Genomic DNA, 15,009 nt, shown 5'->3' with positions numbered 1-15,009 from the left:
TCTCATTACGTTATGCTTTTCTCAGCTGTTGATGTTCATATTCTCTGTATAGCTTTATTTTTATTGAAATCTGGTTCTTGCCTATGTCTTTTGCTTAAATTAAAAGAAACTTTCAGATGTTGCAGAACCAGCCAGATGGTTTTAAAGTACAATTAAAGGTCTTGAGATGCAATGTTGTATAATATTTCTGACATTTGATTTCAAGTCTTTTTCCATCTCACTTAGTTTAACACAAGTCAATATAGTTCTGACCTGGTGGGTGAATCAAAGCTGAAAGTTTCCAGAAGATGGAAAGTACCATTGTCTCAGACAAAATGGAGCTTTGCTTTAGCCTTATTTAAATATTTTGTTACTACCTTTTATTACCCGTATCTCTACCACAGATTGAAGCAGTCTCTAAGATTTTTATTAATTCACTGTGGCTTTGGTTTTTCCTCTCCCAGGATTCTCTGATCTGGTACTGTGGTTATAAGGTTAAGAAATGGGAGAAGGAAAATGAATATCAGTAGAACCTTTCCCTATTACAAAATAAATGACTGCTTCTTCTTTCTTTTTTTTTAATAAATGACTGCTTCTTTTAGATAGGGCATGCATCGTTTGGAAGAGGCATGCAGTGAGGTACCGGCTGGCCAGCTAGTTGGTGAATCCACTACCATCCAAGGCCTGGCTCTCAACCTTGCAGGCTAAGAAATAGGTCTCAAGGACTCTCAGGATAACCAAACTGAGAAAGGTTGACTATGAGATCAGGCTGCAAATTTATACATTTACAGCGGTTAAAAAAGAAAAATGTGATCATAACCACTGCCGTTTCTTGAGCCCTTTCTACATGTCAGGCATCGTGTGAAGCACATTTTAGATTGGTTAGTGGATTCTGCATTCAGTCCCATCTATGCCAGTCCCATATCACTGGTATGAGGTCATAGGCAGATTACTTAACTTTGTGCGAGTTACTAATCTCATTTAAAGAATTCTCAGAGGAATGCCTGGCACATTGTAAATACTCTATTTACTATTAATGTTAATTCTCATAACACTTTTATAGGGTAGATACCATTACTATTCCCCTTTTGATGATGAGAAAATAGAGATCTGAGGATGTTAAATAATCTGCTAAGATTCCATAGATAGTGAATAGACAACCAAAGTATAGTCCAGACCAGGAAATCAGATTTGGATGAATAAGGATTCAGGCTAAGAGAACACTCCTATTCACCTTCTCAGTGGAGAAGGTCTTTCCAGTGAGACTGTTGGTCAAGTCTTTTCTCAAGGATAGTTCTCAGAAAATCATTGTTAGAGTTTGCTCTGGGACTTCCCTTTTTTATGGCATCATAGCTAATGCCCCCATTTGGCACAACTGGCATATCATTCACATTGTTCCCAAGTACCATCTGCAACAGTGCTGTCCAGTAGAACTTTCTGTGGTGATAAAAAATGTTGTAGGTTTACTTTGTCTAATGCAGTAACCACTACTGATCACTTAAAATGGGACTAGTGTAACTGAGGGATTAATTCTAATTTAATTTGAATTAAATTAATTTAAACTCCAGGACTTGGTGATAGACAGGGAGGCCTAGCGAGGTGCAGTCCATGGGGTCCCAAAGAGTTGGACACTACTGAGTGACTGAACTGAATTTAAATTTAAGTAGCCATATATGGGGAGAAGGCAATGGCACCCCACTCCAGTACTCTTGCCTGGGAAATCCCATGGATGCAGGGGCCTGGTAGGCTGCAGTCCATGGGACCACTAAGAGTCAGACACGACTGAACGACTTCACTTTCACGCATTGGAGAAGGAAATGGCAACCCACTCCAGGGTTCTCGCCTGGAGAATCCCAGGGAAGGGGGAGCCTGGTGGGCTGCCGTCTATGGGGTCGCACAGAGTCGGACACGGCTGAGGCGACTTAGCAGCAGCAGCAGCAGCCATATGTGGGCAGTGGCTACTGTTTCAAACAGCACAGACCTTCAGGGGAAAAATGTATTTCGAGGATTGAAAACAGCTTTGAAAATGGTTATTCTTGGTTGAGCAATCCAAACTGAAATACACCCAGGAACCATCACTCTTTCCTGGCAGTGAGGGCAGGTGTGCTTTAGCTTTTCCACCACAAGTCTCTGAGTGAGAAGACCTGGATTAGAGCCTTAGCTTCATCCCTTAATAGCTGGGTAACTTAAGACAAATCACATAAGTTCACTGAATTGCTTTCCAAGTCTGCAAAACAAGGTAAAAGATAGTGGGCGTCAGAAATAATACCTTCCTCAAGGTGCGCAAGTAAGAATCAGGTGAGATAATGGGTGTGTGTGTGTGTGTGTGCGTGCGCTTAGTTGCTCAGTCTTTGCGACCCCATGGACTGTAGCCTGCCACTCACCTGTCTATGGGGATTCTCCAGGCAAGAATGCTGGAGTGCGTTGCCATGCCCTCCTCCAGGGGATCTTCCCAACCCAGAGAGCGAACCCAGGTCTCCCACACTGCAGGCAGATTCTTTACCATCTGAGCTACCAGGGAAGCCCAATGCATAGAGAGCCACTTTGTAAACCTGTCAAGGTTGTAGAAATGGCTTAGCAGTGATTATTATGTTTATATAGATCATGTTTGCCTTTTAAAACTGCTTTCATATGTATTATGTCATTTTATCTTCACAGCAGGTCCACGAGGGAAGCAGGGCAGGAATTATGTTTTACCATCTGTTGATCTGTCTGGTTGCATTATCCCTGAGCTGAACCCCAGAACTACTGAGTCCTATTCTAAAGCCCTCCCTTCCAAAAAATAACCCACAGTCACAAGCTTGGTATCCACAGGTTATGCCACAGAAATTATTCTTACTCAGGAAGCAAACCACCCTACATTGTGAGTCCAAGGCTGAATAATGAAAATATCAATATAATGATGATGGGTAGCCACCCAGTGTGCTAAGCATTTAATAAATATTATTTGATTTAATCCTCATAATAACTCTCTGAGGTTGTGTGGTTATCAGTCCCATTTTGCAGATGAGAAAACTGAGGCAGTGGTTTGTCTATGATCCATAGAGCTAGTGAGTGCCAAGGGAGCCTGCATGTATCAGTTGGCTGAGGCCGCTGTAATAAAATACCACATATTGGGTGGGTTAGATGACAGATGTATTGTTGTACCAGTTTGGAGGTTAAAAGTTCAAAATCAAGGCTGAGTTGGCTCTTTCCAAAGGCTGAAACGGACAGATCTGTTTCTGGCCTCTCTTCTTAGCTTGTAGATGACGTTTCCCTGTGTCTTTTGCATCACCTTTTCTTTGAGCTTCTGTGTCTGAAATACAGATTTCCTGTTTGCATAAAGATGCCAGTCATATGGGATTAGGAACCAATCTAATGGCCTCATTTTCACTTGGTTAGCTCTGTTAAGACCCGGTCTCCAAACCGTGTTGCATACTGAGGAGCTAGGAGTTAGAACTTCCACTTGCTGACTGTGGGGAGGGGACACAGTTCTACCCATAACACTGGGTATAAACCCAGATTAATTGGCCTCACACCGTTCAGTATTATGCTTTCATGTTTCCTGACATTACAAAATTATACCATTCTGTACCCTTTTGAGAGGAACAAATGCCAAAACATAGAACATGGCACTAGACCCTCAAATCCACTTTTAGAGCCACTGAACCAAAATCTATCCTCTGAAAACTCCTAAATTGGAATGTGCTCCCCCAAATGTTTGTCTAAGAGGCTGCTTTCCAGCTTACTAGGCGATTTGGCATCGAGGACTTTTCCCATAAACATTTACAAATATTCTGCTCAGTAATGAAGTTAATCAGTAAACCGCACAACCTCTGGCCCCTGTCACTCCTCACCTAGTCTCATTTTCAGTTGCTGTGAGTAAGCTAAGAATGGTAATGCAGTTTCAGGAGTTAGAAAATCCAGTCCAAATCAGTCCTTGTCACAGCCACACGTCTTCAGGATTCGCCATGGAAGTGATGAGCGTGAAGCCTGCCAAAGGTAAGAGAGTGTTCACAGCTGCTCACGATGGAGCTTCTGCCAATGGACTGAGGCAGCGTGGGGGACTTTTGCTTGAGATTTCAGCAACAGAGCTCCCTCGAAGATGGCTCAGTCAGAACCAGAGACGGGTGAAAAGCTGGCTGGGGTGGTAGGGTTTGAGGTAGGTGAATATCTCATAGAGATTAAATCTAAGTGTGTTTTCCCTACAATTCTTCACTGGATATGGTGTCAAAGTGGCACAGTTCTTCCAAGTTAAACGCTAGGCAGCTAAAATATTAATGCCCTCGGACACTTGAAAAGACATTTTAAAGTACATTGTTGAATGCAATGTTTTTAAAATGGCAAGTCTTACATCCTAGTGGGTCATGACGTCTATTTTGTGACTTGTGACCAGCATTAAAAATTTAGAATTGAATAAGTACAGTAGAAATATCAGAGTGCAGTCAGGGGTAAGGATAAGTGTTATTTCATGGAAATTTTGTTTCAGATTATTTATACATATGTATAAGTGTGTATAGGGATCATGATATAAGATTTATTTCAAACTATGGGTTGTTGTGAGAAAAATAAAAAGAGATCCAAAAAATTTATTGAAATAGTTTCACAACAGGTTTCCCCCAATAGCCAATGGAAAATCAGATGAGTAAAGAGTTCAGCATTAAACCCGGTATGTTTTTTTTCTCTGAACTGTAATACAGATTATAATTAAAATGTAGGTAGTATAAATAATATTGTCTGTTTTCATATTTTTTCAAAATAGAATCTTACCTTTTGAATTTCCAGCTAGAGAAACTCATCATTTTTACAATAATTATAATTTTGAACATATTTCTGATTGTAGACTTCACAGCATGTTATTTTGGTTAAATGCATTATTTAAAAATGACTGAGACTGTATTTAGAAATGGAAAGTAGATAGAAGGCCGGAGAAGCAAATTTCCCATCATTTCAATTTAATAAACATTTATTAAAGATTTAAACTGTGTCAGGCACTGTGTAAGGTGCTACAAATGAAGGAAAAAAGGGAATATAATATATAGTAATCCAATGTATTCCCCAAAAGTCCACAGACTAACCACAACAATAGCAAAAAGTATTGAATGTTTATGCTTAGTCAGGCACTGGGCAGTTCACATTCTTTTTCTTAGGTTATCTTTAACCTTTCACCTAGGTACTAGATTTTGTTTCAATTACTATATTGTCCTAGCCTTTTTAAAATTAATTTTTATTGGCATATAGTTGTTTTACAATGTTGTATTTGTTTCTGCTGTATAGCAAAGTGAGTCAGCTATACGTATACATTTTTCTCTTCTTTTTTTGGATTTCCTTCCCTTTTAGGTCACCACAGAGCATTGAGTAGAGTTCCCTGTGCTATACAGTAGGTTCTCACTAGTTAATCTGTTTTATACATAGTAGCGTATTAGATTATCCCAGCTTTATTAGAAAGGAACAGAAGCTTAAAGAAGTTCAGTGTTTCCCAAGTTCATACATCTAGCTTGTTGCAGGTAAACTGAATCCAGATTTGTCTGCATGGCAGGGCGCTTGTAATGCCTATGTCCTACCACCTTAAATGATATAGCATGAAACATGAGCCTGTAAACCAACAGAAGCAATGGTACATGCTTCTGAGTGTGCAGTACCAGTGTGTGCAGAGGGGAGGAGAGATTAATTCTACCTAGGGAAACTGGGTCAGGCTTCACAGAGCAGGCGATGGGTTGACAAACTTGGTGGGAAGAGGTACCAACATCACAAAGGCTGGCACCAGGAACGGCAAACAATTTCACAAACCAAGTCGTATCGTCTACTTGAGGAACCATGGGTTAGGAAACAAAGAAAGGACAAGAAGGCAGTTTTTCCATTCATGAAACATTTACCAGAGTCAGCATTGTGCCAGGGAGAAAAACTGCATATAATATGAACCCTTTATTGGGCTCATCAGCAGTTAACTACAGGTTCAAGAAAAAGCGCCATCCTTCTCACATGAACCTGATTCTCCCATCTGGGTACCCAGTGGTTCTGGTCACAAAGTCCTTAGAGCTGTGCTGTTGGATGTGGCCATCATTAGCTACACGTGGCTATTTTAAATTTTAATTATTTAAAGTTACAGAAAATGAAAAATTCATTTCCTCATTGTCACTAGCCATGTTTCAAATGTTCACTATTCCACATGGTTAGCAGCTAACATGTTGAAAGCTATAGAGGGCTTCCGTCTCAGAAATTTCCCTTTGGTCTACTCCTTTAGAGAAACTGTTAAATGCTACTAAAGGACTCTCTACCCAGAAAAATTTTCTTCATTTTGCAGGGGGTCTCAGGCTCTCCTGGAGTCCATTCAAGTGTTCCCATTTAAGAACTCTTCCCTAAACTCCCACAGAAAATTTCCTATTGTAAAGAAATCCAAATTCTCCTATTTCTTGATAAACTGATTCTTAAGAAATCATTCATAAATTGTATTAAAGCAGAAATAAATTTACCTTTTCAGAAAGTAAACTCTAAAGTTGACCTACCTTTGCCCTCTCAACATCTCATGCTGTGTCAGAAAATTCTGTATTCGTTTACTTGGTTTTATCCCAGCCCTTGACATACCTTCAACCCCGAGCACATGAACAAGAGAAAGTCTGGGGCCTCTCCTGTCTCTTTTCTGTCTTGTTCACAAGACAGAACCCAGTTCTGTGTTTAGCAAATTGTAAGAGAGAGATATATATACACACACACACACATATGTACATATATGTATGTATGTATATATATGTATATATATATACGTATATACATGTATATATATATATATCTTATTTAAAAGATAGCTAACATATCAAAACAGATCAATGTGTATTAATATTTACTAATTAACTATCAATTAACTGTCATTAGAATATATGTATATATATGTATATATATATCTTATTTAAAAGATAGCTAACATTTCAAAACAGATTAATGTGATTAATATTTACTAGTTAACTATCAATTAACTGTCATTAGAATCAAGATTTTGCTGGATTCTTTAGGAAATGAACATGCCTTTTTATGGTGTTTAACTTACCAAAACTTTTTCTCAGAAACTGTATCTTATACTCAAAACTACCTTGTGAGATAGGAAGGCTGGTTGTTAGTAGCCTCATTTTACAGGAGAAAACAGAAAAATGTTAGGCAGTTGTTTAAAATCTTATAGTCAGTTCATGGAAGCTCTTCTTGTTCCACTATTTTGGAGCATGGTATTCATGCTGGATTTTTGTAAGTTGCCTGCATATTTATTGTCTCTACTCTGTGGGGATTTGGTGGAAACACTATGAAATACTAGAAGTGGATGTGCTTTGAGAATAAAGGTGTTATTTAATAATACTGTGTGTGCTGCTATCATAATCTCACCCTGTTTATTAATTTCATATAGTAGAATTGATGTCTTTATGAAAGCTTTCCATTTTAATTTGAAATGATTCCAGAGATTGACATGATACTGATAACATGATTTGACTTGAGTTGGAACTCCATGGTGTCTCTTGATTTGTAAAAGATTTATTGAAAGAATGCTCAGAGATCTTGGAATTTTGAAGAGAAAACAACTATACATTTCTTTATATTCTAGAGAACCAACATTCTCTCTTTAATTGATTATGTGACTTCAGGCAAGTTGCTTAACCTTACTGGACCTGTAGATGGAGAGAATCTGGGGCTGGGGGTGGGAATGGGGAGTTGAGTAGGGGTAAGATGGGTTGGAGGATAAATCTAGGTGAAACTAATGATTTTAATGCTTTTAACTATTTTCAGTTGTATTCACTCCAGGAATTTTAATCATATTTAACTACTAAATAGATCAAAATTTTGCTTATGTTTTATCTTTTTTCTGTAATAATTCCATATTTTTATATTCTTCCATTTTGTGGTCATAAGACAAAGCACCATTGCCAAAACTGTTTGACTGTCAGATATACTGACTCAGCACTAGTTTTATATAGATAAGTTGGGCATGAAAGAAACAAAATTGATTTCACACAGGTACTGTATACTTTGTGTTGCATTAATCATTTCCTGGATCAATGCAGAAAGCTTTTTTTTTTCTCAACTAATATTTAACATACATATTTTCCACTTTGTCATTGTAGAATGGCTGTTAATTGTAATGCCCATAAACTGTTGGTCATAAACTTATAGAGGTTTTGATATAAAGAAGAACTGTAATATTATGAAGCATGGAGTCTTCTCTTTACAGATAAGGGAGGCTTAGGCAGGGTAGGTAAGTACATATAACTAGGTTCAGAACCCAGGGTCAAGGAATACATCCCAAGAGAAGCTATACTTAATGGGAAATTTAAAGATAAGTGGAGAATAGTGAGATGATGCTCTTGGAGGGGGTAGCTGTGTGGAGGACTCAGGAAGCAGCATGTGGGAGAGGTTTTGACTCTGGAAGTGCAAGGCACATTCATGGAATACAAAGTCAGAACATGGGAAGTGGCTGGGAAAGAAAGAAATAGTAGGGTCATTCATAGTCTTGCAGGCCTGGTTATAGGTTACCTGCAAATGGAGGCACTGAAGGGACTAGTAAACTCAAGTATAAAAGAAGGAAGAGAAAATCTTTACCATCATTCTTTGAAACATCACACATTTGAAATCATTCCAGAGAGGAGCAATTCAGCACTTGGGCTTTGAAGTCAGATTCAAAGTTCAAATCTCAGCTACTTAGGTGTGTAGGAGTAAAGTTGCCGAACTATTCTCGACCTTGGAATACTCAGTTGTAAGTGAGGATAATACTATTACCCACTTCATAGGATTTCATGAGACAGAAATGAGAAAAGACAGCATTTGTATGTTTACCTGTTACCTTTTTTACTGTGAATTGTTGAATGTTGTCCAACTTTCCTTTTTGTTTTTCTTTTAAGCATCATTGTATGTTTTCCTTCTTTCCATGTTGAATATTTTCTTATTGATTTGCAAAAGCTCTTTATATATTAATGACATGAGTGTTTTGTCTGTCCTCTATGTTGCAAATATCTTTCTGAGCTTTTAATTTTGTCATTTAATCTTTTAATAGTTTTTTTTTTTTTTACTGTAAAAAAGTTAATTTTTATGTTAAAATTTTAATGTAAATATTTAAATATTTCAGTCTTTCCTTAGAGCCTGTACTCCTCACCATATGCTAAACTGCCTCTTGTTTATAGAATGATGGTATCAATTCCAGTTTTGTTGTCACTTTTTTCCAGGTGTACTGACAGAACAAGTGGCAGGTCCTCTGGGACAGAATCTAGAAGTGGAGCCGTACTCACAATACAACAACGTTCAGTTTCCCCAAGTTCAACCACAGATTTCCTCTTCTTCCTATTATTCCAATGTGGGTTTCTATCCCCAGCAGCCTGAAGAGTGGTACTCTCCTGGAATATATGAACTCAGGCGAATGCCTGCTGAGACTCTCTATCAGGGAGAGACTGAGGTAGTGGAGATTCCTGTAACAAAGAAGGCCCGACTGGGAGCCTCAGCAGGGAGAATCAAAGGGGATGAGCTCTGTGTCGTTTGCGGAGACAGGGCTTCTGGATACCACTATAACGCCCTGACCTGTGAGGGATGCAAAGGTAAACATCTTTTGGTTGGCAGTTTTCTCCTTACTAAGGTTTTTTTATATTTGTTGTTGAAATCCCTCAAAACTGGATTCTTTCCTTTTCCCAAATAACTTCCCATTTCTCTTCTTCTGCTTCTCCCTCTTCTTATCTCCTCACCTTCATTGGGATGTCATAGGTTTCTACTTATTAGAGTATTTAGCTTGGATATAAGTAACCTTTTCCCTATTCACAACCTCACATATAGTTAGAAGGAATTTATGATTGTGGGTTTTGTTTGTTTTTATTGTCTTTTTAAGAAAGAGACATTGCTGAACTCCTCTGTCTTAAAATTAAGGTCAAGGAGAATAAGACTTTATTCAGTAAATATTTAAAAATACATTTTCATGTACTCTAGTTAATTGAGAAAGAGACAGAGGAAGGCAAACAGAAGGAAACAAAAAGGAATAGCTAATATTCAACAAATATTTCACTTAACAGGGACATAGCAGTGCTATAGGGGAATCAATAAAATTGCAATCCATATAGGATAGATAAAATACAACATATGAAACATGAAAATGACTCAGTATGAATCCCTATGTGATCATTCTCCTAATGAGGGCACAAATGATAAGTTTGTATAATTTGAGAGGAAGAACGTAGTGGACTAGTAGGTTCACCTATTTATTTTTTAATTTGTTCATTCAGTAAGTATTTATGGGATGCTACCATGTTAGCTTCTAGGTCATCGAAAGCTGATTAAGAACTATCCCTTGAGTAGAATCTGTTGAATGCTATGCCAATTTAGTGTTTCCAGATGCCAGTGATTGCCACAAAAATAAACAGAGGACCCAGCTACAGAAGAATGGTCGAGGACATTTCAAACTTTTGAAAGTTCAGATGATCACTTTGTCTAAAACTTGGTGTGACTTCATGAGATTTTTTTCCCCAAAAACAGTATTTATACCCCAAATTAAAAAATTAAGACAGATCTATAAAGAAAATTTTAAAGATTCTTTTATGACCTTCAAAATACTTTTATCCTTTTTGTGGAGGGTCAAGTCCATGTGGATAAAAAGAACATATAAACTCTTTGAAGACATAGATTATGTCTTTTTCAGCTTTGCCACACCTCATAGCATCTAACACAGTGTCTGGTATGTAGTAAATGTGGAGAAAGTGGTTTTTTGGAATGACATAATGAAAATCCGTGCTCATCACTTCCTAGATAAGAAGGGACATAGCCTCAAATCTCCTGCTTCTAAAGCTGACTCCAGAGCATTTATTACTGCTCTTTGAGCTATTTGTTCAAGCCAACATTGACTAACTTGGTAGTCAAAGGAAGAGAATCAAGTGCTCCATTTAGGCATTGAGATATTGGTGTTATCCAAGCCAAGGGAATAAAACCCTGAGGTCAGTAACCTGGGCCAGATCACCCCCTTACAGGTGAAGGCTGGCGTGAAGTCTGGTTCTCCTCAGAATTCTCAGCTGTGGTGGAGTGAGTAGAGGAACACCAGAGTGCTGTGGACAACCACAAGAAACAGCCACTCCAAAAGCAGACGGCATGAGAAGCCCACAAAGGATATAGAAGAAAAGTCAGAGCTGGGAGGCTGGTAGGCAAGTGCAGGGTTAGACAAGGGTACAGAAGTCTGGTCTAAGGAGGGCTGATTCTCAGGGCAGTTCAGGGAGGACAAGCTGGATCTGAACCTGGATACGTTTGTAAGAGCAGAGAAAGGCAGAGCTTTTCCATTGATTTTGATATGAGACTTTGCCCCCATGATGACAGCAAAAGGACAAGAGTGCAAGACAGGAAATGAGACAGAGTCAGGCAGGGCCCATGTTCCATATCAGGGGCTGGCAATTTTTTTTCTGTAAAGAGATGAATAGCAAATACGGTAGGCTTTGCACTGTAGCGGTCTTTGTTGCAATTACACAACTCGGCAACTCAGCTATGGAAGAGTGGCTTTACTTAGCCTACAAAAATAGGCAGGAAAATAAAAAACATGTAGTGGGCTGAATCTGGCTTCTGGGCCTAGCTGTAATTTGCTGACCCCTGTTCTAGAGCAGTAACTCTCCTTGACCTTAATTTTAAAAGAGTTGAGTCCAGCATCAGAATTAATTGGGAGTTGTGCAGTGAGAGAGCCCAGCACTCAGGGTATGCATGAAAGAAAAATATTTCTTCTTTTATGTAACTGGGTTTAATCCAATTTCGAGCCCTGGTGGAAACCTCATTTCATTAACTCAGGATGATTCTACTGAATTTTCCTGAGGTTTCCTCTGAATTCCAGAATTACATAGCATTGTGGAGGGATTGGGCTTCCCAGGTGGTGCTAGTGGTAAGAACCTACCTACCAACGCAGGAGGTGTAAGAGCCACAGGTTCAGTTCCTGGGTCTGGCAACCCACTCCAGTGTTCTTTCCTGGAGAATCCATGGACAGAGGAGCCTGGCAGGCTGCAGTCCACAGGGTCGCACAGAGTCAGACACAACTGAAGTCACTCAGCACACACGCTTGCACATGGAGGGAGTGGGCCCAGAGGTGGGACTCAGTCCAGCATCCGTGGGAGAATGTTCTTTCTGGCCTTCAGTCACCAGTGGGAAAGGCCTCTGAGCCCCTGTTCTGGTGTCCTGACCACACCCCTCCTTCCTGGCCAGCCCCACAGGGTCACCTGGAAGGCCTGGTTCTCCAGGGAGACCCCATAGCTATATCATTTGCTTCTGAGCCTCACTGGGTGCAGGGAACCCCCGGGGCCTCCCCATACTCTCCCCTGGAAAAAGCACAAGAATCCCTCCATTCCAGGATTCCCCAATGATGTGGAGCTCCTATAAGCAAGCTTTCAGTACAGTATCCAGGACTCGGTCTGAGAATTAGGGGGTGGCAGGGACAGAGGGCGGGACCTTCTCAGATATTCAATGTGTCATTACTCTTTGCTTGTCTGCCTCTTCCAATCTGGGGAAACTTTATTAGTGTCTGGGATCTTGGGGCTTAGACTTTAGTGACTGAAAAGTCAATAATTGGCTCCTTCATGCTTTCTTGATGAAAAATCTGTCTGCAATTCGATTTCTGGGTCAGGAAGATCCCTTGAAGAAGGGAATGGCTACCCACTCCAGTATTCCTGCCTAGAGGATCCCATAGACAGAGGAGTCTGGTGGGTTTGTAGTCCATAGGGTTGCAAAGAGTCGGAAACAAATGAAAATTGTTCTAGCTTAGTGAACGGGGAGGAGGTGCACAGAATAGGGTAGAGTACAAGCCAAAGCACCAATACCTGCGGGCCTAACAGCTTAGCCAACTCGGTGTCCCCACCCCACACCCCTTGGGTATCTGCATTTACCACACAAAAGGAATCTCACTCCATAATGCTCCATCAAAGGGAGTGTGAGCTCTGGGATTTGACAGGCATGCACGGAATCTGTACTTCTCGGCTGACTAAGCAAGTTACTTAACATATTAATTAGTCAATGTTCAACAAAGTAAAGCAGAAACAGAATTTTAAGAAGAGAAGAATCCATACAGGAAAAGTTGGAAGGGCAGAGGAACAGCGTCTGTGCTGTGTTCCAGGAGGATAGTCTAAGTCACATGCAGAACTGGAATGCCAGGGCAGTTGTTGTCCAAGAAGATGGGGAGGCAGGAAGCTAAACTGTTGACTTCAGGAACACAGCACCATATCTGCCCTTTAGGGACAGGGAGCTGCCTTACTGCAATTACTGGCTCCAGAGCCATGGCGTGCCAGCTAAATCTGTACATACAAAAGATGAAGGCCCTGTGACAACTTTCTTAGTGCCCTGGAAGCTAGCAACTGGAAACCAAGATGCTGCCATAGCAGAACTTTGCAATCCTGGTTTCCAGCACAAACAGCAGAAGCATAGCTTTTGTTTCACTTTCACTTTTCAAATATCTTACAAGATGATCTGTTTGGCAGAGGTTAAATCATATCCACATTTAGCAGCAAGGGAGTCTGGGAAAGACTGTGTTCAACTATCCTGCCCTTACAGTAGAGAGTGCACGCATCCAGTTAGCCAGTCCTTAGCTGACAGAATATGTAACTTCTTTGAACCTCCAGTCTGCAAACTAGGGTTAATATCTATTTCACAGAGCTTCTGAGGATTAAGTAAGATTTTTAGATGCAAAGATCCTGGTAGCTCTCTTGCCTTAGGACGTCACTCAGATCAGTCACGGGTGTAATACTTTAAACACACACACACTCATACATACCCATGAGAAAATTTTTTAAAACTTAAAAACAAAGGAAAGATTTTAAACTTTGCTAAACTTCCTGATTTCGCTGTTAGAAATATTTTAATTTTTCTTAAAGGTTTGATTTGATATAAACACTTATGGCATCAATAAGATAAATTCTGATTCTTTTTTAAAAATGTAATAACTACAGAACACAAGCATAAGGCCGCGTGACAGTGGCTGTCGTTTGCTCGGCGCGAGATTAAATCGAGACCTGTCCCTCCCTTCAGTTATCAGTGGAGCATATGGAAATATGCTAAGGTTTGGATGAATTTTTATTCAAACCTCAAGCCTCAGCTAACGAAACTGATCTACATCTGACTGGATATTTCAAATGGCTGCATTCACAAATAGGTCAATGTCACTCACAACCCATCTCCATGCCAGGAAAGTCTAGCCTATCAGTGAGAAAATGGTAGAACTTTTAAAAGGCATTTTATGAGTAAATGAGAGGCTTTTCATCCATTTGAACATATTTTTATATAACGTAGTGAACCCACTTAGTTCTGTAGTTTAAGAGAAGATTCCAGAATTATTGAAACAATTGTGGTATATTGGGCAAATATAGTGTTTCCAATAGATCTTTTGTTTATGGATCAGAGTTGAGATACCCTGACTTACTTATCAGTTCAGTTCAGTTCAGTCGCTCAGTCGTGTCCGACTCTTTGCGACCCCATGAATCGCAGCATGCCAGGCCTCCCTGTCCATCACCAACTCCCGGAGCTTACTCAAACTCATGCCCATCGAGTCGGTGATGCCATCCAGCCATCTCATCCTCTGTCATCCCCTTCTCCTCCTGCCCCCAATCCCTCCCAGCATCAGGGTCTTTTCCAATTAGTCAACTCTTCACATGAGGTGGCCAAATTATTGGAGTTTCAGCTTCAACATCAGTCCTTCCAATGAACACCCAGGACTGATCTCCTTTAGGATGGACTGGTTGGATCTCCTTGCAGTCCAAGGGACTCTCAAGAGTCTTCTCCAACACCACAGTTCAAAAGCATCAATTCTTTGGCACTCAGCTTTCTTCACAGTCCAAACTTACTGAAATCCTATTTGATTTTGGGGTCTGATTTTATAAAATGCAGTAAGGGTCTCAAAGAACTCTATAGGTCAAATTATTTTAGAGTGTGATTCAAGGGGTAGGGTTTAAAGAATTTCACTGCATGGGATGCCTTTTGTAATAAGTGTTACAAAATCTTGGGAAGAGTAGGACTCAGAAGGCAGATAACCTGGATTCCAACCAGCTGATTCTCTTCCAAGTAACTTAATGTCTCTGGGCTTCA

At 40.0% G+C, this 15,009-nt stretch overlaps 1 protein-coding gene across 4 annotated transcripts in view; it reads left to right on the top strand.

The window, feature by feature from the left end:
- Positions 1-15,009, top strand: part of NR1H4 (nuclear receptor subfamily 1 group H member 4) — an 81,043-nt gene that overhangs the window by 25,712 nt on the left and 40,322 nt on the right. For 2 of the 4 annotated variants that reach the window (XM_043882466.1, XM_043882465.1), the window contains exons 1-2: positions 3,439-3,960; positions 9,159-9,524. In XM_043882466.1, coding sequence (XP_043738401.1) covers positions 3,852-3,960; positions 9,159-9,524 — 475 coding nt within the window. In that variant the 5' untranslated portion in view covers positions 3,439-3,851. Of the gene's footprint in view, positions 1-3,438; positions 3,961-9,158; positions 9,525-15,009 lie in introns of those variants that run through there. The other 2 variants (XM_043882469.1, XM_043882467.1) reach the window with 1 other exon arrangement.

The sequence above is a fragment of the Cervus elaphus genome, chromosome 22, assembly GCF_910594005.1.
Source record: "Cervus elaphus chromosome 22, mCerEla1.1, whole genome shotgun sequence".
In the NCBI taxonomy this organism is placed as follows: Eukaryota; Metazoa; Chordata; class Mammalia; order Artiodactyla; family Cervidae; genus Cervus; species Cervus elaphus.
The sequence above is the reverse complement of the archived record's forward strand: the minus strand, read 5'-3'. Positions and strand labels throughout refer to the sequence as shown.